The 26,719-nt window shown below is 40.3% G+C and overlaps 1 protein-coding gene across 1 annotated transcript in view; it reads left to right on the forward strand.

Moving 5' to 3' along the window:
- LOC121378627 (cGMP-dependent protein kinase 1-like) overlaps positions 1-26,719 on the forward strand; it is a 181,469-nt gene that overhangs the window by 96,643 nt on the left and 58,107 nt on the right. Inside the window, exons 2-9 of the mRNA XM_041506891.1 lie at positions 4,315-4,481; positions 8,255-8,368; positions 14,685-14,790; positions 17,657-17,720; positions 18,272-18,349; positions 18,510-18,604; positions 19,610-19,681; positions 23,959-24,030. Of these exons, the coding sequence (XP_041362825.1) occupies positions 4,315-4,481; positions 8,255-8,368; positions 14,685-14,790; positions 17,657-17,720; positions 18,272-18,349; positions 18,510-18,604; positions 19,610-19,681; positions 23,959-24,030 (768 nt within the window). The remainder of the gene's footprint in view (positions 1-4,314; positions 4,482-8,254; positions 8,369-14,684; positions 14,791-17,656; positions 17,721-18,271; positions 18,350-18,509; positions 18,605-19,609; positions 19,682-23,958; positions 24,031-26,719) is intronic.

Genomic DNA, 26,719 nt, shown 5'->3' on the forward strand with positions numbered 1-26,719 from the left:
TGAACATGACAAAAGAAACGGATGGATGTGGAGGTGGTCTGATATTAAATTTGACAAAACATTCATTTCAACATGTAATATTTAAAACAAAATAAAATAGAAGAGGAGTATTTTATCTTTTTTTATATAAAAAAAAGCCCCAAGCTTCAAGAACATACAAATACTACTAATATTAATGTTATAGTAGACAAACGGTGAAAGCAATTTTGCATATACATATAAGGCTTTCGTTTTTAAAACATAATGAATATACGGTAAACAAAGAAACACTGTGTGTTGCTATGGAGGTATTTGTTTCATTTGTAATAGTTTTATCGTAAAATTGCACATGAAAGTATTCCGTGCGTTTCACGTGTCTGTTAGGCGCGTGTATGAGCACGCGATGGGTGAGCTAGACGTGGCGATAAGCGGGCATGAAACGAGGAAACGGACTCGTGAACAGAACTAGTCGGTGCACCTGTTGCTCCTAATAGCGCTAATCAGTCTGGTGCTGTCGTTGCAGGCAGACGATTAGGATCTCACGAAGTTGTGCATTCTTGCTGACATCTGATAGCAGATTAGAAATACCATCTCACTCTATAGCAGGAGGATCGCCTGGGTCACCTCTATAACACTGACTCAGTCTCTCTGTCTGTCTGTCTGTCTGTCTGTCTCTCTCTCTCTCTCTCTCTCTCTCTCTCTCTCTCTCTCTCTCTCTCTCTCTCTCTCTCTCTCTCTCTCTCTCTCTCTCTCTCTCTCTCTCTCTCTCTCTCTCTCTCTCTCTCTCTCTCTCTCTCTCTCTGTGTGTGTGTGTGTGTGTGTGTGTGTGTGTGTGTGTGATGCTGTCATCCTTTTCCCCCCACCCTCTTCTAATGTTATTTTAGTTTGAGAACGGACATCATGGATATCATCCCTTACCACTCAAATATAGTCGTGTTTTTAGGTACTATGTATTATTTTCTCTATCTGGAGAACATTACAAAGACAAAACTAAAGGAATTCCAGAGTATCCATGACGACCCATGATTTCAGTGTTTACTAAGTCACCTCAACATTCTGTTGTAGTACCACTGCACGTATTTTCTGTAAAATAACTAATGAATCTAATCCCGTTTTTACCGACATACTAAATATGTTGCTCCAGTTTCTTGATATTTAGGCTAACGATATTGCTTTAATAAACAAAATATGTTTGAACTTGTTTTAGCGTTGAATCTTGTTCCAGTTCCAGCGAGAGTAGCGATGCTGTTTTGTCAACATAAGATGTTCGCAATCTACACATTTTATTTACGGTTATATGGCGTCAGACATATGGTTAAGGACCATACAGATTTTGAGAGGAAACCCGCTGTAGCCACTATATGGGCTACTCTTCCCATTAGCAGCAAGGGATCTTTTATTTGCGTTTCCCACAGGCAGGATAGCACAAACCATGGCCTTTGTTGAACCAGTTATGGATCACTGGTCGGTGCAAGTGGTTTACACCTACCCATTGAGCCTTGCGGAGCACTCACTCAGGGTTTGGAGTCGGTATCTGGATTAAAAATCCCATGCCTCGACTGGGATCCGAACCCAGTACCTACCAGCCTGTAGACCAATGACCTACCACGACGCCACCGATGCCGGTTCTATAATCCGAATACACACTATGAACCTAGATCTACCGAAACCCATTTCAGATATAGCAGTATTAAGTGCTCTATTTGAAGTTGGTGGCACTTTCAACGTTCATTCGTTGACGAAACAAAAGGAAGGTAATATAACGTTTAAACGATAATTCAGCACATTATATTTTTCTTCTTCGTTCAGTTTCAGTTTCTGAATACTAGTACTTTAAAAATTAAAATCGGGGAGTTTTACTGCCTTCATGAATTGAGCAGTCAGCAGTAGGTCGTCTCGTTCGCTTCATGTTGTTTGTCTGTGATTGTTCTCATCTGAACTGGAAACTGGGAACTCTATTAACGTGCCCCTATCGAAAAGGTTCAAGCACGCCTATCCCAGGTTTGGGCTCTGACTTCTCCAGTGACCCATCTGTTTGATGTCTACGGTAACCAGCAATGGATCCTTTATACACGTACTTTCCCATAGTTACAAGAGCACATGCCATGACCTTTACTTTACTAGTCTTTTGGCACTGACTGGACTGGGGGAAAACTCGAGTCACACTTGAGACGAGCACTCTACCACCGGGCTACACCCCGCCACGTGAGATGCTATCTCAATACTTTAACGGATAAAGCGTCTGTCGGCATCTCTGATTGATGTGCTTCGATGAACAGAGAACACGTTTACAAAATTAGTTTTTCATGTTTATACGTCATCGGATATGATAAGGGAGCGGATCTGCGGTCGGCCCCCTGCTTAAAGGGATTTTTTAAAATATATTTTTTCCGGGGTATGTGGTGGCATGGCATGAAGCCCCCCCCCCCCCCCACCCCCCCCCCCCCCACCCCTCCCAACCACCCACACCATTTGCTCGCTGTCTTTGTGTTTTTCAATACGACGCGTTGTTCTGAGACGACAACAAACAGCCGACATCATTACGTTCGTAAAGTCAGACTTAGGGTTGAGGTATGGTTATGGTTAGGTTGAACAAAAATAGCTGATATATTTTAGTGAAGTGATATCTCGGTCAATAAATGCATTCTTCTATTGATATGTGTGTGCGTTGGAAGTGGTATTTTCAGTCTATAAACACATTCTCCTATCAATATGTGTGTGTTGGAAGTAATATCCCCTGTCTATAAACACATTCTCGTATTGATATCTGTGTGTGTGTTGGAAGTGATATCCCCATTCTATAAACACATTCTCCTATTGATATTTGTGTGTATTGGAAGTGATATGAGCGTTGGAAGTGATATCCCCAGTTTATAAACACATTATCCTATTGATATCTGTGTGTGTTGGAAGTGTTATCACCAGTCTATAAACACATTCTCCTATTGATATCTGTGTATGTGTTGGAACTGATATCCCTATTCTGTAAACATATTCTCCTATTGATATATGTGTGTGTTGGAAGTGATATCCCCAGTCTATAAACACGTTATCCTATTGATATCTGTGTGTGTTGGAAGTGTTATCCCCAGTCTATAAACACATTCTCCTATTGATATCTGTGTGTGTTGGAAGTGATATCCCCAGTCTATAAACACATTCTCGTATTGAAATCTGTGTGTGTTGGAAGTGATATCCCCAGTCTATAAACACATTGTCCTATTGACATGTGTGTGTGTGTGTGTGTGTGTGTGTGTGTGTGTGTGTGTGTGTTTGTGTGTGTGTGTGTGTGTTGGAAGTGATATCCCCAGTCTATAAACACATTCTCCTATTGATATCTGTGTATGTTGGAAGTGATATCCCCAGTCTATAAACACATTCTCCTATTGATATATGTGTATGTGTTGGAAGTGATATCCCCAGTCTATAAACACATTCTCCTATTGATATCTGTTTGTGTTGGAAGTGATATCCCCAGTCTATAAACACATTCTCCTATTGATATCTGTGTATGTGTTGGAAGTGATATCCCCAGTCTATAAACACATTCTCCTATTGATATCTGTTTGTGTTGGAAGTGATATCCCCAGTCTATAAACACATTCTCCTATTGATATCTGTGTATGTGTTGGAAGTGATATCCCCAGTCTATAAACACATTCTCCTATAGATATATGTGTGTGTTGGAAGTGATATCCCCAGTCTATAAACATATTCTCCTATTGATATATGTGTGTGTTGGAAGTGATATCCCCAGTCTATAAACACATTCTCCTATTGATATCTGTGTGTGTTAGAAGTGTTATCCCCAGTCTATAAACACATTCTCCTATTGATATCTGTGTGTGTTGGAAGTGATATCCCAGTCTATAAACACATTCTCGTATTGAAATTTGTGTGTGTTGGAAGTGATATCCCCAGTCTATAAACACATTGTCCTATTGACATGTGTGTGTGTGTGTGTGTGTGTGTGTGTGTGTGTGTGTGTGTGTGTTGGAAGTGATATCCCCAGTCTATAAACACATTCTCCTATTGATATCTGTGTATGTGTTGGAAGTGATATCCCCAGTCTATAAACACATTCTCCTATTGATATCTGTGTATGTGTTGGAAGTGATATCCCCAGTCTATAAACACATTCTCCTATTGATATCTGTGTGTGTTGGAAGTGATATCCCCAGTCTATAAACACATTATCCTATTGATATCTGTGTGTGTTGGAAGTGATATCCCCGGTCTATAAACACAGTCTCCTATTGATATCTGTGTGTGTTGGAAGTGATATCCCCAGTCTATAAACATTCTCCTATTGATATGTTGTGTGTTGTTTTGCAGTTCCAAGGAGCTGATCAAGCAGGCGATCCTGGACAACGACTTCATGAAGAACCTCGACATGTCTCAGATCCGCGAGATCGTCGACTGCATGTACCCCGTGGAGTACTCCAAGGACAGCACCATCATCAAGGAGGGTGACACCGGCAACCTCGTCTACGTCATGGAAGGTTCGTTCACGTGCAACACAAACAAATGTTTTACTTAACGACGCACTCAGCACATTTTAATTACGGTTATGGCGTCTGATATATGGTTAAGGCCCACAGAGAGGAAATCCACTGCCACCACCTTCTGCGATTAGCAGCACGGGGTATTTTATATGTATCCTTCCACAAACAGGATAGTGCACATCGCGACCGTTGTTCCACCAAACTGGCTGGAACGAGAAATGGCCCAATACGTACACCGACGAAGATCTATCCTAGATCGATCAGGGGAGTATGCTACGTCCATCCACCCATCCACCCACTCAGTCTCTACCCTTTGACCTGTCCAGCTTGGGTGACCCACAGTGATACATATTGGTCTAGTCTCTACCCTTTGACCTGTCCAGCTTGGGTGACCCACAGTGATGCATATTAGTCTAGTCTCTACCCTTTGACCTGTCCAGCTTGGGTGACCCACAGTGATGCATATTAGTCTAGTCTCTACCCTTTGACCTGTCCAGCTTGGGTGACCCACAGTGATGCATATTAGTCTAGTCTCTACCGTTTGACCAGTCCAGCTTGGGTGACCCACAGTGATGCCTATTAGTCTAGTTTCTACCGTTTGACCAGTCCAGCTTGGGTGACCCACAGTGATGCCTATTAGTCTAGTCTCTACCCTTTGACCAGTCCAGCTTGGGTGACCCACAGTGATCCATATTAGTCTAGCCTCTACCCTTTGACCAGTCCAGCTTGGGTGACCCACAGTGATGCCTATTAGTCTAGTCTCTACCCTTTGACCAGTCCAGCTTGGGTGACCCACAGTGATCCATATTAGTCTAGCCTCTACCCTTTGACCAGTCCAGCTTGGGTGACCCACAGTGATGCCTATTAGTCTAGTCTCTACCCTTTGACCAGTCCAGCTTGGGTGACCCACAGTGATCCATATTAGTCTAGCCTCTACCCTTTGACCAGTCCAGCTTGGGTGACCCTATCAGGAGCTGAAGCTCCCGCTGGTATGTCACTCTAGGTCAAGGAATGGACCGTGAGAAAGAAACGAGTTGTAAACTTTGAAAACATCTTTCAAAAAATCAGAAAAGAAAGCAATGTTATAATTTTAGTCTAATTGTATACTAGTATAGCATTCGATCACTCAAATTACAGGACTATCTCCATCACCTCCCTCACCTGATAAAAAGTGTCTCCCGAGTTAACTGGAAGTTGTGGGGACTAGAAAGACCCGTGTTACTGGTAAACTGACATCTGGATCTTCTACATAAATCACTACAGATCGAGCTTTGTACAACATAAAATGTGAGATGTGTTAACCTGGCACTCCCGGATTCACTGATGTGCAAAAAGTAACAGTATGTAGCTGTTTGCCTACCATATGGTTTGAAACTAGAATAACATAACCTTTGAACCATACAGTCTTACAACAACATGAAGAAGGTAGAACGGAAACGGGAGCAATCGATAAAGATAAGGCATGACTAACCGATAACAGTAGATCTGGTAAAGACATCAGGACGCGCTCGGCTGATCACATTGAGCTGATTGTTTCACGACGTTCCTACACCGCTTGTTAACAATGCTTACTGTGCAGCTCAAACAAATTAATGTAGCAGTGTTTTTTTCCTACTCCGTATTTCGGCTAATGAAGATAGGTTTTACATTAGCCGCGACTCGATTGTTACGATCGAGTCATCTGGGTCTTGTAACGAGAAGGAATTGCTTGTTGGCATCCCGGTACAACTTAATTGTCGGCTGTCGAGTGTCAGATATCTGGCGATAGTTATAACACCCCCACACCCTTCCGCCCATTTGTCTATCAGCGCACAGTATACTATTATTTTAATCATTTATTTTATTGTCATCAAATTAAATTTTAAGCATGCTAGCCTGGGCATCAATCTCAGATATTTGGGCCCGTACTTACAAAACGTTTAGTCTTTGATGGCGTCATACGCATGCAACTTGATGCCGTTGCCATGACGTTAAAGTTTCAATATGCTGTTAAAGACTTGAGTGTAGATTTTAAAACAGTCTTTTAAACACGGGTCCTTGGCTGTCTGACGAGGACAGTGGTAAATGGTTAATGGTTAGTGAGAGATAAGTCACTGTACAGTCTGCTAATACTCGGTCTGGGTGGAAGTCGGTACAGGGGTGCGAACTCAACACCTACCAGCCTTAAGGGCGGTGGGTTAACCACTCCACCACCCATGCCAGTCGTGTCATTATGTACGTTGACTAATACAGCTGCAGATCAATTCTGGAACTCTTTTCTAAAGTGGGTTCTGATATCCATCTCGCTTGTTGAACCTATTGCGTTTTTCCCGTTCCAGCCAATACTCATCAACTTCCATATCAAATGTCGTGGTATGTTATACCTTGTGTGGTGGAAGGTATGTACAGGAGATCCCATGTAGAGCTAATGAGATAAGCACACGTCGTGGAATGTTTCTAGACGGGATGTTATAATTCCTGTAATCACGTTACACATGTAAATACTGCTAGGCCAGCTGCGTCCTGGGGCGTCATTAAACAGACATTCCTTTCCTTCAATTACTCAGCCTGAAGGAAATCAGACTCACAACATTTAATGGCGAACTACCTCTTCCATTCTGGTTTTTACTTTTAGTTCAATCTCTTTTTCTGACATACACACTATTGAAATAGTCATAGAATTATATCCAATTCTTTTGGCGATATCTCATGAATATTAAACACCCTGTCACGACACGCCATAAGTAAGGCAATCTTATAAATATTTACGTTACATGATTACCTTCGTTTTGCCTAATCTCCGTGTGACGTCGTGTTAAAATAAAATAAATTAGCACCCAACAGATGGTGGTGGTGGTGTGTGTGTGTGTGTGTGTGTGTGGGGGGGGGGTTATCATGAAAAATCTTATCTTGAAAAACTAAATGTTCCCGAAGAAAATCAAAAATGGCATCTAGTTTCAAAGATTTTGTAAATTATATTTTGATTTTTTTTTCTTTTTCTTTTTAATGAAGGGCGGTTACAGAATTTATATTTTTGTTCTCTCGGTATTTTATGATGAACAGGGAATGTTTTCTTTCTTTTTATAACATAATGTGTCAAAATATTTACGAGGTTATTTTATGTTTTTAGATAATAAAGTATGTGTGCGCTTTTTTCAAAAATTAAATTAAAAACAAAAACAAAACGAAAAACCATCTGCGTGTATGTAGCAATGTTAAGATTTAAATGCTAACGACATCCCGTTAAACGGTAGTCAGAAATATTAAATTTCTTCAGTGCATTTTAATCCACATAAAACGTACTATTGTCGGTGTATTATATATTAGATAAACGGTAACGATTCCCAGTGATCTGTTTAAAGTAACGGAGACAAGAGGTTTATTCTCTCACAACTCGTACTCTTCCGATTCTCGAATCCAACATTGTCCGTTCATTCGGATGATTCCATAAGAACTGATTCGATCGAGTCTATAAAATAAACTTTGATTTGATGAGACGAATACGTATCAAGTGGTAAGTTGCAGTTTTTAGGATACAACTGTACACAGTGAACCAAGATTATTGGTTCGAATCCGGGCGTAGTTTGTGTTAAATTGACTAATGTAGGTACACACAGGCGGAAATCTCTTTTATTTGTTTCTTCCGGGCCTTATTCTATGATTCTACATGTACGGCACCGCCTAGCTAAGATGCTTTGTACACCTATGCCTTCTCAAAATAATTCTTGAAACTAGGTGTTACATATTTGAATATTTCTTTGAATATTCATGGATTTTTGGTTTTATTTCAGAGGGGAAGGTGGAGGTCTCTAAGGAGGGTCAGAAGCTGTGTACCATGGCTCCAGGGAAGGTGTTCGGAGAACTGGCCATCCTCTACAACTGCACGAGAACAGCCACAGTTAAAGGTGAGAGTCGTTGTCTTGGGTGCAGCAGTTCAGCATCAATACTGACCATCTGTCCGTAGATACATACAAATATATGGGGGTGGATGTTCGTGAATGTTTGGAATATGACAGGATGTCTACAATAACAAGCATTCTGAGAGTACCGCTAATGCAATACATGTCCCATACCTGGCCCCAAAAAACTGTCTTATCTCTTAAATTCAAGGGCAATAAATGGGAGAGACAAGGGTTGGGATGTGGATTTTGACAGTTCAACGTTGAAAGATAGACATAACATCGCATAATATAATCTTATTTATAGTATTCCAATGGATGGATTTGTCATCAACCTTAAATTAGTCCGATTTACCTTTTACGGTTGGTAGAGTGGACGTCTTTAATCACTGGTTCACCCTAATTCTGATTGTGCTGTCAGTACATTGAACAAGAATACTAGTATGTGTTTGCCCAATACATGTGGGAAAATCGACAGTTGCGGTGTATCGTGTTTGTTTAAATGTCAAATGAGACGCATACGATTGCACTTTCTATAAATCAGGCGCAGTCGGATGCAGGTTACACATTGGCAGACGGCTCTTATCAGATGACGTCACACCAAGAGTAAAATGTCACGTTCATTACATCTGTTTCATCTAGTTACTTGTAAAGGTTCTTTCTGCACGGACTTTTACTGTGTCTGTTATTATATTACATTGTTTTATCATACATAATAATGGTATTTTCGTATAAAAGCGTTTGCATAGTTAGTAAAATGTATTTTTCTACTTATAAGACATAACAAGTTTGTGAATCGTTAGTAGGCCTATTTGTGAGCACAGTGAGTCCTGTAAAGAAATAATTAAACTGCTTCAGTTATCACACAACACTGCGACAATCTTCCGACGTGTTTCTTCTCCATACGTATCTGCAGTGAACCCAGCATGTGGCTTTAAACATATCAACTGGATTATTAATTGGTATTAAATATGACCGAAACATTATTGTCAGGGTACAATTCTTAGTGCACCGCTCTCAGCCAAATCCACCAGTTGTTCCTGTCAGTTTGTTAGACGTTTAATTGTATTTAATCAGTCGGCTTCTGTTAATTCTCCTATCTCGACCAAATATCTCTCAACCTCATGCAATAGGTTCAACAGCTTGCCCATGCTTCACAAGGAACGTTTTGTCCTCGCTCACAACCGATCACAAACTGTCTGGATCTCCACCAGTCACTCCGTAACATTGCAGCCCTCCGTAACATTGCAGCCCTCTGTCTTCGACGAAGTAGGAGAATCACTTAACTCAGCACATACAAGTATATTAAGATTGTATCTTATTTATGCTAGAACGGGCGTTTATCAGTAAAGTGTTTGTGCCGTTGGTATATGAAGTGTGTCCTGACATGGCATAGGTCCAGTATAAGTGTAGTTTATGTCTGTGTTTTGTTTTTGTTGCTCCAGATGCCCTCTACTCCAGGTGCTGACAAACAGTGCAGATGTGCCGGTCGCACATTTACGACTCTCGTTACAAAACATCACTTATCTCTTTGGGCTCGAGTACCCAGTTTAACCTCTTTTACACATCAACTTTATTTTCTTGCTTATATCCAAATAAGGTTCAAGCACGTTGTGCTGGGGACACTCACCTTTTCGGGCTGTGCAATCAGAACAGAGCATAGTGGTTAAAGGAGGGTACAATTAAGGCATTTGGCCTGGTATGCATATTCAACGATATATAATGCACATATCAACAAGTATAATCGTATATTTAATTAATTAAACGGTTAAATGTGACGGCTATTATATATAACGGGCGCAGCCATTTTGTACCATCCCAGTGAATACGCCCTCTGGCGAGCTGGTGGTTACATAATACCTAACGTATCACGTCAGGAATTAGTCTTCGAATTGAAGAAATAAAACATACCTGATTTTTGCGAATGCATCGCAATGTTCTGTAATAATAGCTATCCCAGTAAGCCAGCAACAATTATATATTATTTTTCAATACAAAATAAACCACCATTGTCAAAGTGTTGAAATAATTTTATTATGTTTTGTACATAAATTAATCCATGTACTGAAATAATAATCGGAGTGTTTTCTTGGTTAATTGGTCATTTCTTTCCATGTCCTGTACCTGTGGTTCCTGATTGGCAGGTGTATATTTAGACGGTCCCCAGACACTGTGTCTAGACACATTAAAAAGACGTGCCTCTTTTATTAAGATTACAGGGTATTGTGTGGTAACCGCACGTATACCCCTCAAATTGTAATGGACATTATCAGCCGTCCTGCTTTATTACTGTAAGTAATTCTGTAAAACCCTTGATTAAGTAGACTTTCCCATCTAAAATCACAAAATTGACCAATTACGTCGTCCCAAAGAAAAGAAAAGTATCACTTGGGTATTGTGAGTGTGAGTGGTCGTTTTTGCTCGAACGTACCCTACCAATAGGCCTAATAATATGCATTTTTCTTTTGATTTTTTAAAAAAGAAAAATACTGTAACTCCATTTCGTTCTATTGATGCAAATTGAAATATATTTAGTTAAATAGTTTATTGTACTGTCAAGTCATTTATGTTGTTTTACAAGTTAGGTTGATAAAAGCGAAGCGCCTTGTCGTAAATTAGAGCGTTTGTTTACACTGTGCATAGAGGAGATGGACAGAGCTGACGTCATTTCGCCCCATGCTATACCACCCGTCGTCACGAAAACGAAACAAAATGGCTGCCCCCAGTTAGCAAGAATAATCATGGGGTTTTTTGTTAACTAAAATTACGCGTTTTTCATTTGTTAAAGTGTCAGTATGTGTTCTTGGTCCGGGTATGCATCTTTCCAACACATACGGCTCTTGTTTGAGTTGACCTTACCTTTAATGAGAGAGGCGTCAGTGTGATTACCGGTACCTCCCAAGTGAGCCATTATAACTCACTATGGGTGGTAGTTGTTACTGGGAAAGGAACTCAGTATCTAGCAGCTTTAAGCCATTTGTTTCACCACTTCACTCGATGGGCCCATTGAGCTATTTCTTGTTTGAGACAGTGCACCACGACTGGTATATCAAAGACTGTGGTATGTGTTAAAAGATCCTTTGCTACTAATGGAAAAATTAGCGGGTTTCCTCTCTAAGACTATATGTCAAACATTTGACATCCAATAGCCGATGATTAATAAATCAATGTGCACTAGTGGTCTCATTAAACAAAGCAAATTTTTAACAAGGGAGAGCCAGTACCTAGTAGCTTTAAGCCAATTGCTTCACCACTACACTCGGTGGGCCCACTGAGCTATTTCTCGTTCCAGCCAGTGCTCCACGACTGGTATACCAAATAAAAACTGTTAACTTTCATCACTACACCACCGAGTCTATTGCGGTGTTTTGGTTCTTCATTGGTGCTCCTCCTCGGTTACTGTACCTTTAGTCCGGGCTTACAGATTCTAGACCCATGGCAAACTGGATTTACATATGCACCTCTTTGGCTTGAGCAGTCACATCCTGTACTAAAAGAAGAAAATTGGGAACGACAAAGTTATGTGACAAACATACGTGCAATATATTAACCAAACTATAGCCCATAATCATGAATGCAACAACCCCTCCACCACAATAATTACAGACGAAAGAGTAACCCTAACCCTAACTATAACTCATAATCATGAATGCAACAACCCCTCCACCACAATAATTACAGACGAAAGAGTAACCCTAACCCTAACTATAACCCATAATCATGAATGCAACAACCCCTCCACCACAATAATTACAGACTAAAGAGTAACCCTAACCCTAACTATAACCCATAATCATGAATGCAACAACCCCTCCACCACAATAATTACAGACAACATTGTAACCTGCTGTGATCCATTTTTTCAACATAACAGATTGTTCATTCGATCAACCCAAGATTCGCACACAATTGCAGGATTAGGTTTTACAGTTTTTTGCATGTTTAGAGCACATGGATACTAATACAGTGTGTGTCGAAGGGGAGGGGGGGGGGGGCTTGAAATATAGTTCCATAAATGTACTCCATAAAACCCTAGTTTATGACAGAAACCATAGTGACATTACAGAAACCATAGTGACATTACAGAAACTATAGTGACATTACAGAAACCACAGTGACATTAGCCACCAATGGCGGATCTGGCAGTATTAACTGCTCTGTTGCATGGTCAGGTCACTGAACTTTGACTCAGCTGAGATGCTATGTGGTATGTGTGTTGTGGCGTTGCTGCCTATGATATAGATCTTGGATGTCTGCGGTCCGTGATCTAGTCGCGTAGACCGGCCCGGAGTTGTGTTCAATCTCGTTTTGGCTATCAGAAAACAAATGTAAAGGAGAACTGAACTATTTTATCAAATGAGTGAATTAAAAAAAGAAAATCATGATTGTTTTCACTGCGTTGGTTCCTGTTGTTTTAACTTCATAACGGTGCTTAGCTACAGAAAAAATGCGAACAAAGAACACTGTTAACAGGCACGTTTGCGGGTGGGGAGTGGAGATCGAGGGTCGAAACTCCCTGCTTAAATCATATTTTCTACAGTTTCTTCATGATCTTTAAATTGTAGCTTATTGAACTGTTCTGCAAAGTTTTTAATCATCATTATTTTGATACTTAATTGTTTGGGTTTTTTATTATTTGTATTAATTATTTTGTCATATCAATTTTTAGAACGTGTTGATGTTATACGTTGAGAAACGTCTTAAAGGGACATTCCCGAGTTTGCTGCATTGTAAAATGTTTCCGACTAATAAAATAGTTCTACGATTAAACTTACATATTAAATACATTTTCTTGTTTAGAATTTCTGTATATTCAGTGTGTGTCCTGTTGTCTTAATATTTGTAAGAAGCCCAAACTGGATTTTGTTTTCAAATAATTTTGTTCGTATGAAAAAAATCTTTTTTAGAAAATAAAATGAAATAAAAATGTTTAACCTAGTACAAATATTAGAACGATCAGAAACACGTTTACTATACAGCCTGTCACGGGGATCCTATAATACCCGTAACTGAATAAAACACGATTATCCAAATATCTCTCCTAACTGTATATCTATTAGATCTCTCTGTAACGGGCAGTTATACCCGCGTGGCTCGTCTCTAGGTATGATCAGAGATAAGATCTTATATAAAGTATGTATAATATAGCACGTTTAGTTCACTAGAAAACACAACAAAAACACAATACACTTCGGAATCTGTATTAACCTACGCTGACAAATGTACTGCCGCAGTAGTTAATTAACAACAACAATTAATAACAACCCAGAACTGATCACTTAATTAGTTAATCTCTAGGTGTCTAGTTTACACAATATTCTAATCACTTCACCGTGATACAACACACACACGTGTGATAATTGAGAAACGCTTCCAGGGGAACTTAATTAATAAAGGAATTACAACTCTATTCCTAACTGGTTAATTTTTAATTAACCCTTAACTACTCATTCAGTAACCTTGTAATACAGAATTAATACTGGTACCTATCACAATAAAGACAATAACCTACAGTTTACCTAGGTCCTCTAGGATGACTGGTTAAGCTTTATATATATTAGAACAGTGAGCCTACAGTTTACTGCGTCAGATTACCGGCAGCACCGTCTAAATAATATTGGTATAATACAGTATTAAAATATTTAAAGTCACATCAATCACATCAAGGTTATACAGAGAGCAGAAATAAAATATTTACCAGTCCGGACGGACAACGATCCCCTGGAGCCTTCCTTTTGTTTCTCCCCGATATCTCTAAAACCTAGCTATTTATCATAAAACCCGAATATCGCCTGGGGGCACATCGCGGCACCGAATACCTACAAGTGATATTTTCACAACGACCAAGACGGTATCTCTTTCTTAGAAGCCTAGACTGGTCGTCGTCTAGTTCGCCAAATCACGGTCGTAAAAACCGCACTCGCGGAGGTATTACGTAACTACTGGCCACATGGCCTCCACAACTGGACTGGGTGTGTATTAGAGGGTACAGCTCGGCCACTGTCGCGCAGAGGTATTACGTAACAAAGTGCCCACCTGGGCTTAAGTGAATATTGAGACTGCACACGGCCCTCTAAAACAATTAATATCGCCACAGGCGAAAAGAAATAAGAGCATGTTCCGTCACACAGCCACTAATATTTTATGCAGAAAAATATATTTGATATGTTATTACAGTAATCAAAAAGTCTCTGTTAGTCGATAACATCTTAAAAATTGCAGCAAACTCAGGAAAGTCCCTTTAATAAACAGCCAGCCTACTGCTAATTGTTTAAACCTTCAAATGCGTCTTACTAATGTATTAAAATACACATTTTTGCAGCTTTATTCAACTGTCGACTATGGGCAATAGACCGACCATGTTTCCAGAGTATAATGATGAAAACCGGTTTGCTGCGTCAACAAGAACACATGGACTTCCTAAGAAGGTACGAGCTTATTAATACCATGTTTACAGACAAACCATCTTATGTTGTAATCTACTACTGGCATAACAAAGCTGAATAAAAATAGTAACATTGATCAAAGACATATATAGGAACGGCGAGCAGAGGGACTGGGGCTCTAACCCCCCACCCACCAACCCCCAATAATTCTGAATCAAAAATATTATCGGTAGTAAATCTTAAGGCAGAGATGGATTTTGCTTATAGAATGCAAGGAAATTGCATTTCAGGACATCTAGTTTTCAAAATATTACGGGGAAGCATACCCTGAACCCCCTAGAAACATTCCTTTTAATGTCAACTTACTTCCGCCGAGCGTGATATATTTGTGAACGTTCGGTTACTCTCACAAAATTCGCCTTAATCCTATTGATAAAACAGTTTCTTTAATCAGACTGCGTGACGCATTCGTAGCGTGATGGATTGGCAACCGTGAATTCTGGGTTCAAATCCCCAAAGGAAAATTTTAATTTAACAAAAGAATTGCATTGGTCTACACATATGAGCTATTTTCTGATGAGATCTTGCCATTTCATATCAGAATCTGCTGTGTCAGATGTCTGTCTTATTTTAATCATCCACACTGTTAGTCAAAAGAAACCCCTTTGTCTTCCATTATTCATTATCATATACCGCCGGTCTTGTACGACTTCCGTTCTAGATCGTTGAGATGGTTAACGGGTCTGGTTGGTTTGGTTTCGGAATATAGACGTGTTTTTGTGTTTGTTTTGTGTCAGTGTTTGACACACAATGTATATTGGTATTCTCCTGTTGGAGGTATTGATTCAATTCACGATCCATTGTCTAAGAGGATTTATATAATTATTTGCGTATTTTCTTCTAAGCCAGTCTCGTAAAGACTAAATGCGTTTTGAAAAACACACGCTGAAATAATAATAATAATAATAATAATAATAACTTTATTTAATGAGGGTGACAGATTTAGCACAAGCTAATCTTCCACTTGGCCCTCAACAATACATTGAAATACTGGAAAAGAAAATACATATATACGTTCGGGTTGATTATATCCGTATTAAGCAGTCGGTTCCGTGCTGTTTACCTATTGATAGTCCTATAGGACATAGACTAGCACACGTTGGACCGTAACCGTGTGAAACTGCTCACACTGCTTCGTAGAAATCGTATTTCAACTGTAAAACTACCTCATTAAATATGTTTGTAATTAGATTTGTACGAAGCAGTGACGGTCGGATTGATGCTAAGCATGCGTCAAGCAGGCACTTGAAAGATCATCGATGGGCGGACTCCAAAACCGGTCGATTGTTAATTACAGATTTCGTCGTTTATCGGATATAATTAGGTTTGGTGGATTTAATGCTTAATGCAGGTGACCGCTGAATACAGGTGGCCGCTAGGACAGGTTTGACTGTGTGTGTGTATATATATATATATATGTGTGTGTGTGTGTGTGTGTGTGTGTGTGTATGTGTGTGTGTGTGTGTATATATTTACACACACACACACACACACACACACACACATATATATATATATATATATATATATATATATATATATATACATACATACATACATACATACATACATATATATACATACATACATACACATACACATACACATACACATACACATACATAAACATCAGTTAGTCCAACCTTACAATGTGCTGAGGTGTTGCTAAATAAAACCTCGTTTCCTTCACTCAAACATACTCAGTCCATAGGCTAATATTATTTTTAAGAAGATAAAAAGAAAACCAGCACGAACAAGACGTTTGAATAAATTACATTTATAAATCTTGTCTAACAGTGGGACTCAAACTGACGGAATTCGACTGTACCTGGTTGTAGTTAGGGTAATAAATATAAATTGGAGTCATAAGCTATATCCTGTACGAATTTCTCAGCTGTACCCTTGCATTACGTTTACAATCGTACACACGTCACGTGTTTCGCCTGGTACTGTTTACACAGACAGACCAACTCGTGTTGTTCCGTAAGACGTCCGTGGTGCACATCGTTCACTCAGACTAATTAGAATGTACAATAAATACTCTGATTTCCAGTCTGGCACCAAGTTAGCTAGCCGACGTATTCGAGAATGGTTCCGGGGCTCTCCGCCATGCATGTACAAATGCCGCGAGCTGATTTGATAAAAGTGGCATGTAGGGTGATTCCACGGCGCGACCCAGTTTGATCGGCTTAGCTCTCATGGGAAAAGGATGTGGCTTTTTGATGATTACCCGCACGTATTGCCCTCATGATGCACGAAGCCAGATTTAACAAACATCGGAAAACGCGTTTTCATTGCATCAGGAAATGTAGATACACATTCTATTGAACAATTTAAAATGGTAAACTAAAGGAAGAAAATTGTCAGCACATGCAAAGTCCATTGGCATAGCCAGGATTTTGTACTGGGGAGGGGGCACTGTATAATTGTATTGAACTTCATATTTAACACGGGTTTAGTGTGTGTACGTCTCGTTGTATAATTGTATTAAAGTTCATACTTTAACACGGGTTTAGTGCGTATATGTCTTGTTGTATAATTGTATTAAACTTCATACTTTAACACGGGTTTAGTGCGTATATGTCTTGTTGTATAATTGTATTAAACTTCATACTTTAACACGGGTTTAGCGCGTGTATGTCTCGTTATATAATTGTATTAAACTTCATACTTGAACACGGGTTTAGTGCGTGTATGTCTCGTTATATAATTGTATTAAACGTAATATTGTAACACGGGTTTAGTGCGTGTATGTCTCGTTGTATAATTGTATTAAACTTCATGCTTTAACACGGGTTTAGCGCGTGTATGTCTCGTTATATAATTGTATTAAACTTCATACTTTCAGTGTTCCTACATTTAAAGGACTTCCGGAAGAAACGCTTAGTAAAATAGCGGATGTGTTGGAGGAGGTTGGTTTATTAACGTATTTACTACCTGCATGAGAGTTTGATTACCAACAACAATAGTACGGACATCACAGTGTCAAGCATGTTCTTTCTGCTCGTGTAATTGTGATATATGACAAAGAGATTGCTACGAAAACACATTCACACGTGTGCAGCAGGCTGGAAAGCTAATGGCGTTTTTAAAAATAATAATGCCGCACTTCCGCATACTGTAAACCAGTGTTAATAATAGATGTTTATAAGTGCAGACAGCGTTAATTCACATCAGCTTCATCTATAGATATTGTTGACATTAAAAACCCACACATATTTTGTCCTTTTTTTCTCTCTCCCTCCTCTGTCCGCCTCTCTCTCTCTCTCTCTCTCTCTCTCTCTCTCTCTCTCTCTCTCTCTCTCTCTCTCTCTCTCTCTCTGTGTGTGTCTCTCTCTCCCTATCTCCCATTCTCCCTCTGTGTGTGTGTGTGTGTGTGTGTGTGTGTGTGTGTGTGTGTGTGTGTGTGTTTTCTGTCTTCTGTAATTTGTAAAATACAAAGTATTCTTTCTTCTTCTCCTAGGCACACTATAATAACGGTGACTACATTATTCGGCAGGGAGCTAGAGGCGATACATTCTTTATTATTGCCAAGGGCAAGGTATAGTATTCATTTTATTATACGTTTGCCGTGATAAATCAAGTTGTGTTCATGTTCATCATAGCATTTGCAATGTGGACAATTTAAAGTGAATTAATACAACGTACTAGTATATGTTTATAACTTGAACTCTAGAACTATATAATAATTATTTTTGTAGGTAAAGGTCACAAAGAAAGGATCAAAGTCTTCAAATGAACAGATTATTAGACATTTACATAAAGGCGATTTCTTTGGAGAGCGTGCACTACAGGGGTGAGTGTTCCTTCCGTTGTTGTTAGTTATACTTACATAAAGGCGATTTCTTTGGAGAGCGTGCACTACAGGGGTGAGTTTTCCTTCCTTTGCTGTTAGATATACTTGCATAAAGGCGATTTGTTTGGAGAGCGTGCACTACAGGGGTGAGTGTTCCTTCCGTTGCTGTTAGTTATACTTACATAAAGGCGATTTCTTTGGAGAGCGTGCACTACAGGGGTGAGTGTTCCTTCCGTTGCTATTAGTTATACTTACATAAAGGCGATTTCTTTGGAGAGCGTGCACTACAGGGGTGAGTGTTCCTTCCTTTGCTGTTAGTTATATTTATGTACAAATGTGAAGATTTCGCAAGCAAACGGCTGCTGATAATCAAGAAAAGTATCCTATTGTGTAAGTGGTTTCTCCCCCTCCCCCCTCTGTCTGTCTATGTCTGTCTGTCTGTCTGTCTGTCTGTCTCTCTCTCTCTCTCTCTCTCTCTCTCTCTCTCTCTCTCTCTCTCTCTCTCTCTCTCTCTCTCTCTCTCTCAAATAGCTTGATATGGAATCTCTACACAAGCATTGTTGGTCCTCCCTTTTTGACTTTGAGACAAAATTATTTAAATTTAAGAATACAGATCTACCTCAATAGCGAGTGATGATATATAGAGATTATTAAATAAACGTGTGTGTCGTACTGATTTTACGAAACGAGTGTCAGGATAATACATGAATTCCGACACGAGTTTTGTAAAATCAGTACGATTCACACACGAATGTAATAATTTCGTTATTATCCATGTCAAAAAGTTTCAAACGTAACTAGAAAGAGACGACGATATTTTGGTGAGCTTTTACACTGATCTAAGAAGCCGCATTAAGTTATGACGTCGCTTCACAAAATTTCGTCATTCGTTGTGCACGTGAAATCATTATAACACGCGTGTGTGATACTGGTTATATTTCCCTGAATATCTTGAAAAAGTGGATGCTAATTACATGTATTTTTATGAACGTGTTATTGTTTCAGCGAAGATGTGCGGACGGCTAACATCATATCGTGTGATCCAGACGGGGTCGACTGTCTCGTCATAGACAGAGAGTGAGTGTTATGAACTAGTTTTCAGACATGTTTGCCAACCTCAGCAGTACAATGGTAGGACAGCTCTAGTAGTATTTAAAGACTTCCACAATTCTTTATGGAGCCTGTTGAGGCGAGCTGTAGCTCAGTGGTAGAGCACTCGCCGAGGTGAGTTGACTTGTACGATTGATCCTCGTCAGTGAGCCCATTGCGTTTTTCCTGTTCCAACCAGTATCCCATGAAGGGGCACCTGTCTATTAAAAACACGTCTAAAATGTAGCTTACCGTTTACACACTCAACGTGGCAGCACACACGTTGCGCCCCTGGTGGTTGTCATTGTTAAACTGATAACACCTAACGTTTACACACTCAACGTGGCAGCACACACGTTGCGCCCCTGGTGGTTGTCATTGTTAAACTGATAACACCTAACGTTTACACACTCAACGTGGCAGCACACACGTTGCGCCCCTGGTGGTTGTCATTGTTAAACTGATAACACCTAACGTTTACACACTCAACGTGGCAGCACACACGTTGCGCCCCTGGTGGTTGTCATTGTTAAACTGATAACACCTAACGTTTACACACTCAACGTGGCAGCACACACGTTGCGCCCCTGGTGGTTGTCATTGTTAAACTGATAACACCTAACGTTTACACACTCAACGTGGCAGCACACACGTTGCGCCCCTGGTGGTTGTCATTGTTAAACTGATAACACCTAACGTTTACACACTCAACGTGGCAGCACACACGTTGCGCCCCTGGTGGTTGTCATTGTTAAACTGATAACACCTAACGTTTACACACTCAACGTGGCAGCACACACGTTGCGCCCCTGGTGGTTGTCATTGTTAAACTGATAACACCTAACGTTTACACACTCAACGTGGCAGCACACACGTTGCGCCCCTGGTGGTTGTCATTGTTAAACTGATAACACCTAACGTTTACACACTCAACGTGGCAGCACACACGTTGCGCCCCTGGTGGTTGTCATTGTTAAACTGAGAACACCTACCGTTTACACACTCAACGTGGCAGCACACACGTTGCGCCCCTGGTGGTTGTCATTGTTAAACTGAGAACACCTACCGTTTACACACTCAATGTGGCAGCACACACGTTGCGCCCCTGGTGGTTGTCATTGTTAAACTGATAACACCTAACGTTTACACACTCAACGTGGCAGCACACACGTTGCGCCCCTGGTGGTTGTCATTGTTAAACTGATAACACCTAACGTTTACACACTCAACGTGGCAGCACACACGTTGCGCCCCTGGTGGTTGTCATTGTTAAACTGAGAACACCTAACGTTTACACACTCAACGTGGCAGCACACACGTTGCGCCCCTGGTGGTTGTCATTGTTAAACTGATAACACCTAACGTTTACACACTCAACGTGGCAGCACACACGTTGCGCCCCTGGTGGTTGTCATTGTTAAACTGATAACACCTAACGTTTACACACTCAACGTGGCAGCACACACGTTGCGCCCCTGGTGGTTGTCATTGTTAAACTGAGAACACCTACCGTTTACACACTCAACGTGGCAGCACACACGTTGCGCCCCTGGTGGTTGTCATTGTTAAACTGAGAACACCTACCGTTTACACACTCAACGTGGCAGCACACACGTTGCGTCCCTGGTGGTTGTCAGTGTTAAACTGAGAACACCTACCGTTTACACACTCAACGTGGCAGCGCACACGTTGCGCCCCTCGTGGTTGTCAGTGTTAAACTGTATTTATGAATATCTGTAGCAGTCTGTCTTACTCTGAGGGAGAGGTGCTCTGAACAGTGAACGTTATGTGTTCTTCACCACTGAAAGCAGACATTTATACACACCTCCCCCTCCCCCTCCACCTCCCCCAGTTGCTGTCATCGTCACCAGTTTGTTCAACTCTATGCTGATATACCCAGGATATAAGAAAATTAAACTTTGTTTTGTTTAACGACACCACTAGAACACGTTGATTTATTAATCATCGGCTATTGGATGTCAAATATTTGGTAATTCTGAGATAGGAAGTCTTAGATAGGAAACCCGCTACATTTGTCCATTAGTAGAAACGGATCTTTTATATGCACTAGCCCACAGACAGAAGAGTACATACCACGGCCTATGATATACCAGTTGTGGTGCTCTGACTAGAACGAGATATAGCCCAATGGGCCCACCGACGGGGATTGATCGTAGACCGACCGCGCATCAAGCGATCGCTTTACCACTGGGCTACGTTCCACCCAGATGAAAGCACACATTAATACCGCCCCCCCCCCCCCTCCCCCCTCCAAAGTTGCTGTCATCTTTCGACGCCTGTGATTATATCTATATTTATAGCTACCTCCCCCATCGCCCCTGTAGAACTCTGACGAGCGTGTGAATTTTGTATCGATAAAGTTTAAGGTACCGCCACACTATACGAGTGTCTCATACGAGGATAGCCGATTGTGACAAGACAACATTAGGATTTCACCAGGCCAATCTCGTACGAGGCACTCGTATCGTGTTGGGGGGGGGGGGGGGCGTAGTCCAGTGGTAAAGCGATCTTTTGATGCGCGGTCGGTCTAGGATCGATCCCCGTCGGTGGGCCTATTGGGCTATTTCTCGTCCCAGCCAGTGCACCACGACTGGTATACCAAAGGCTGTGGTATGTGCTATCCTGTTTGTGGGATGGTGCATATAAAAGATCTATTGCTGCTAATCGAAAAGAGTAGCCCATGAAGTGGCGACAGCGGGTTTCCTCCCTCAATATCTATGTGGTTCTTAACCATATGTCCGACGCCATATAACCGTAAATAAAATGTATTGAGTGTGTCATTAAATAAAACATTTCCTTCTTTCGTATCGTGTGGTGTTGCCTTTAGCGTGCTCATTGTTAAGATAGTAGCCGCGCCGCTATCAGCCGTCCCACAGATCGCGTGGTGGCATCGAGAGTTATCATAACTCTTAATACGTTTTATTGAGCTGAACTCTTGGACTGATTAAATTAAAGACGTAATTTGTCATTCCGGCACACATTTCTTTCAAATGCTGCTTTTCACATTGCATTTAATCCTGCGATATGACGTCACACGACGAAGCTGACATATGGCGGGGCGATAAGCGTGTGTACTTCTCCTGGCGTAATTCGGAGAATCTCAAATCTGCTTTCGTAATCAGGATGTTGGCAGGCGTGGAAGCTAGGACCAGGTCAAACTGAGACCATCTGTTAACCATGTCCAATACTATCGTATCGTAACAGTCACGTCATCTCGATGACCAGTCACGTGATCTGTTTCACAGACTCGTATCTACTTACATGTCTAGTATAGTGTATGCAGAGAATCGATCATGTTTTAAAATAATTCAATTGTAATGTTAGTCCGAATCGGACGTACACAATGGGTGGGGTTGTCTTTATTTACAATTTAAATTGGGTCCGCCTTGGACTACTGTTATTCACACCAGTTCACATACTTGTGTATGTAAGTATCAGATACAGTCTATTTGTAAAGTTTGCGACTGACCGACGGACAGATTCAAGGATGTAGGCCTACAACAAAATCAGACAGACTGTTGGGGGACCCACGAAATCAAGAGTAGGAAAACGAATAGACAGATAGAGGGATAGACAGATGGATTAGTGTGAACGGATGAATGTACAGATATACCCACGAATGGATGGACCAGTATGAATGAATGGACGAACGGATGGACTAGTCAGACTTACAGAATCTATGCGGGGTGGGTGGGGGTGGGGGTCTAGACTGTGTCGAGTGAAGTTTGCAGTGGGGGTAGAGACACGGTGCCTGAAAAATACGTTTTAAAGCATCGCTACCAACTGTCACGACGAAGTTGACCAACTTGACGGTTGCATTGTAATTTTGTCAACTCCCGACTTACGATGGGTGTGCCCAGCTTAACAACTAATCGCAGGAGTTGTATACGACGAGAATCAAGTTGTAAGAGCGCTCAGACTAGCAACGGAACTGTCGTAGAAGTCGTGACAGAAGAAAGTTGGTCAACTTTGTCGTGGTAGTAACTAGTTGGTAGTTTGGCCTTAGCAAAACGTGTATTCTAGCCTTAAGATGATGCACATACATTCATTCATTCATTGGTTAATTCTTTCATTCATTCGTTCATGCATACATGCATACATACATACATACATACATACATTTAAACATTCTTTCATTCATTCATCGATTCATTCTTTCATTCATTCATTCATTCATCTGTGCTATGTTTCCACACACAGTTGTTAATATTAATCTAATGATGTGTGTGTTGTTGTTTTTTCAGCTGCTATTCTAAACTAATAAGTAATCTGGATCAGCTTAAAAGAATATACGAAGATGACGAAAACTGTGCTGGGTAAATATTAATTTTATATGCATTTATAACCGTAAAGACTATCTGGCTAGGTAAATACTAATTTTATATACATTTATAACCTTAAACTCTATCTGGCTGGGTAAACATTATTTTTGATATACATTTATAACCGTAAACATTTATAACCTTAAACTCTATCTGGCTGGGTAAACATTATTTTCATATGCATTTATAACCGAAAAAATTTATAACCTTAAACTCTACCTGGCTGGGTAAACATTATTTTTATATACATTTATAACCGTAAACATTTATAACCTTAAACTCTACCTGGCTGGGTAAATATTAATTTTATATACATTAATAACCGTAAACTATTTGGTTGCTGGGGCGGATCTAGAGGGGGGTCCAAGGTGTCCGGACCCCCCCCCCCCCCCCACCTCAAATTTGAGAAGTGCCCCTTTTATTTAGGATTTTTAGGTTTTTTACAAATTTATTTATTCTGTCAATGTATAGAACAATGTAGAATACGTCTGTCAGCGTCCCTGTTGTAGCACTATTATATTATGGTCCATGTGAACCGTGTGTAATTTTTCAATAGTGCCTTTTCATAATGCCTTTTTGTCTTGGACCCCCCCCCCCATCAGAAAAGCTGGATCCGCCCCAGAGTTGCGTAAATATTAATTTTATATATAGAGGATTCGTCACGAGTATTTTTTAATATGGAAAATATCAACCGAGTCTATGTTAATCGGTATTTGTCGAGGCTCTACCGAGACAAATACCGATTAACTAGACGAGGTTGATATTTTACATATTAAAAAACACGAGTAGCGAATTCTATTTATTCTATAACACTTCTAAAATAATATTCTAATTAATTTTTTAGTAAATCAGAGTACTAAAGTCGCCGCCATCGATAATATGACGTCATCACGATTAGCACAGATTAGTTTGACGTCACGCATTTTAAACAAATCTTTGAAAACGTTACGCTCAGATACACGGGTCTTGTTGGCTTGTAAGCAAATGACCCATCCACAGCAACACATTACCTAGAGACCTTGTAAATTTGCATACCATTATTAACCGGGCTAATAAAGTAAATTATCACATGGGTTTATGACATGGATATCATGGGTAAGTTATAGGATAAATACATTTATAATCTTAAACATTTATAACCTTAAACTCTATCTGGATGGGTAAATATTAATTTTATAACACATTTATAACTTTGAAGTCTGTCTGGCCGGATAAAACGAAATAAGTTCAGTGTTTCTGAATCCCTAGATACCGAAAGAAGTAATTTACCACTGAATCTAACACTGTAAAGTATTTCATCACAGCTTTGATTAAAATATACTTATCAAACAAACATCACTGGTTTTTTCAGTTATGGAATAAAGTATTAATATTATATTCATGTTTTATCGTTTTCGAAGAAAACTACACCGTCTATATTATTTTTGTCAAGCGTATAATACTCACACTATCGCACTTCCTGTTGAGAAAAGAATGGTTTCCACAAGTATACACACACTGTTATGTAAAACGTAATGTTCCGTTGAATTAAATATAATATATCCGACTGTGAATTTTAAACAATATGTTTGGCTTGATTCTTCTTTGATAAGCGCTACATTGGAAGTAAATCAACTCTGGAGGGAAGGGGGTTGATTTCGGGATCGTAAATTGTTGTGGGGGCGATGGATACCTGGAGTGTAGGTGTATTTGCTATAACAGATTATCTACACTAAAACCTGTGTAAACCGGACCACATCGGGGACCTATTGTTTGTTTATCCCATTTAGACAGGATCCGCTGTTCAAATGGTCGAGTTTTAGAATTAAAAAAATTCGGGACCATGAAACTTGGCGGTTTTGACAGGATTCCGGTTACTTCAGGGTCCGTTTTAGACAGGTTTCATTCTACTTAAGTTACTAGTTTTAAGCAGCTATCATCAGCTGATTTGGGTGGTATGTTAAGGCAGAGAAAAAAAACTCCTGATCTCTCCGTTAATCCAGAAATTTTAGTTTAGCCCGAAAAGTGTTCCATTGTCTCTCTGATAAGTGTTCCAGTGTCTCTCTGATAAGTGTTCCAGTATCTCTCTGATACGTGTTCCAGTATCTCTCTCTTTGATAAGTGTTCCAGTATCTCTCTCTTGGATAAGTGTTCCAGTGTCTCTCTGATAAGTGTTCCAGTATCTCTCTCTTAGATTAGTGTTCCAGTGTCTCTCTGATAAGTGCTCCAGTGTCTCTCTGATAAGTGTTCCAGTATCTCTCTGATAAGTGTTCCAGTATCTCTCTCTTAGATTAGTGTTCCAGTGTCTCTCTGATAAGTGTTCCAGTATCTCTCTGATAAGTGTTCCAGTCTCTCTCTCTCTCTCTCTCTCTCTCTCTCTCTCTCTCTCTCTCTCTCTCTCTCTCTCTCTCTCTCTCTCTCTCTCTGATAAGTGTTCCAGTATCTCTCTCTTTGATAAGTGTTCCAGTGTCTCTCTGATAAGTGTTCCAGTATCTCTCTGATAAGTGTTCCAGTATCTCTCTGATAAGTGTTGCAGTATCTCTATGATAAGTGTTCCAGTATCTCTCTTAAAAGTGTTCCAGAATCTCTCTGATAAGAGATCGATCCCCGTCGGTGGCCCATTGGGCTATTTCTAGCACCCGCCAGTGCACCACGACTGGTATGTCAAAGGCCGTGGTATGTGCTATCCTGTCTATGGGATGGT

This window comes from Gigantopelta aegis, chromosome 8, assembly GCF_016097555.1.
Source record: "Gigantopelta aegis isolate Gae_Host chromosome 8, Gae_host_genome, whole genome shotgun sequence".
In the NCBI taxonomy this organism is placed as follows: Eukaryota; Metazoa; Mollusca; class Gastropoda; order Neomphalida; family Peltospiridae; genus Gigantopelta; species Gigantopelta aegis.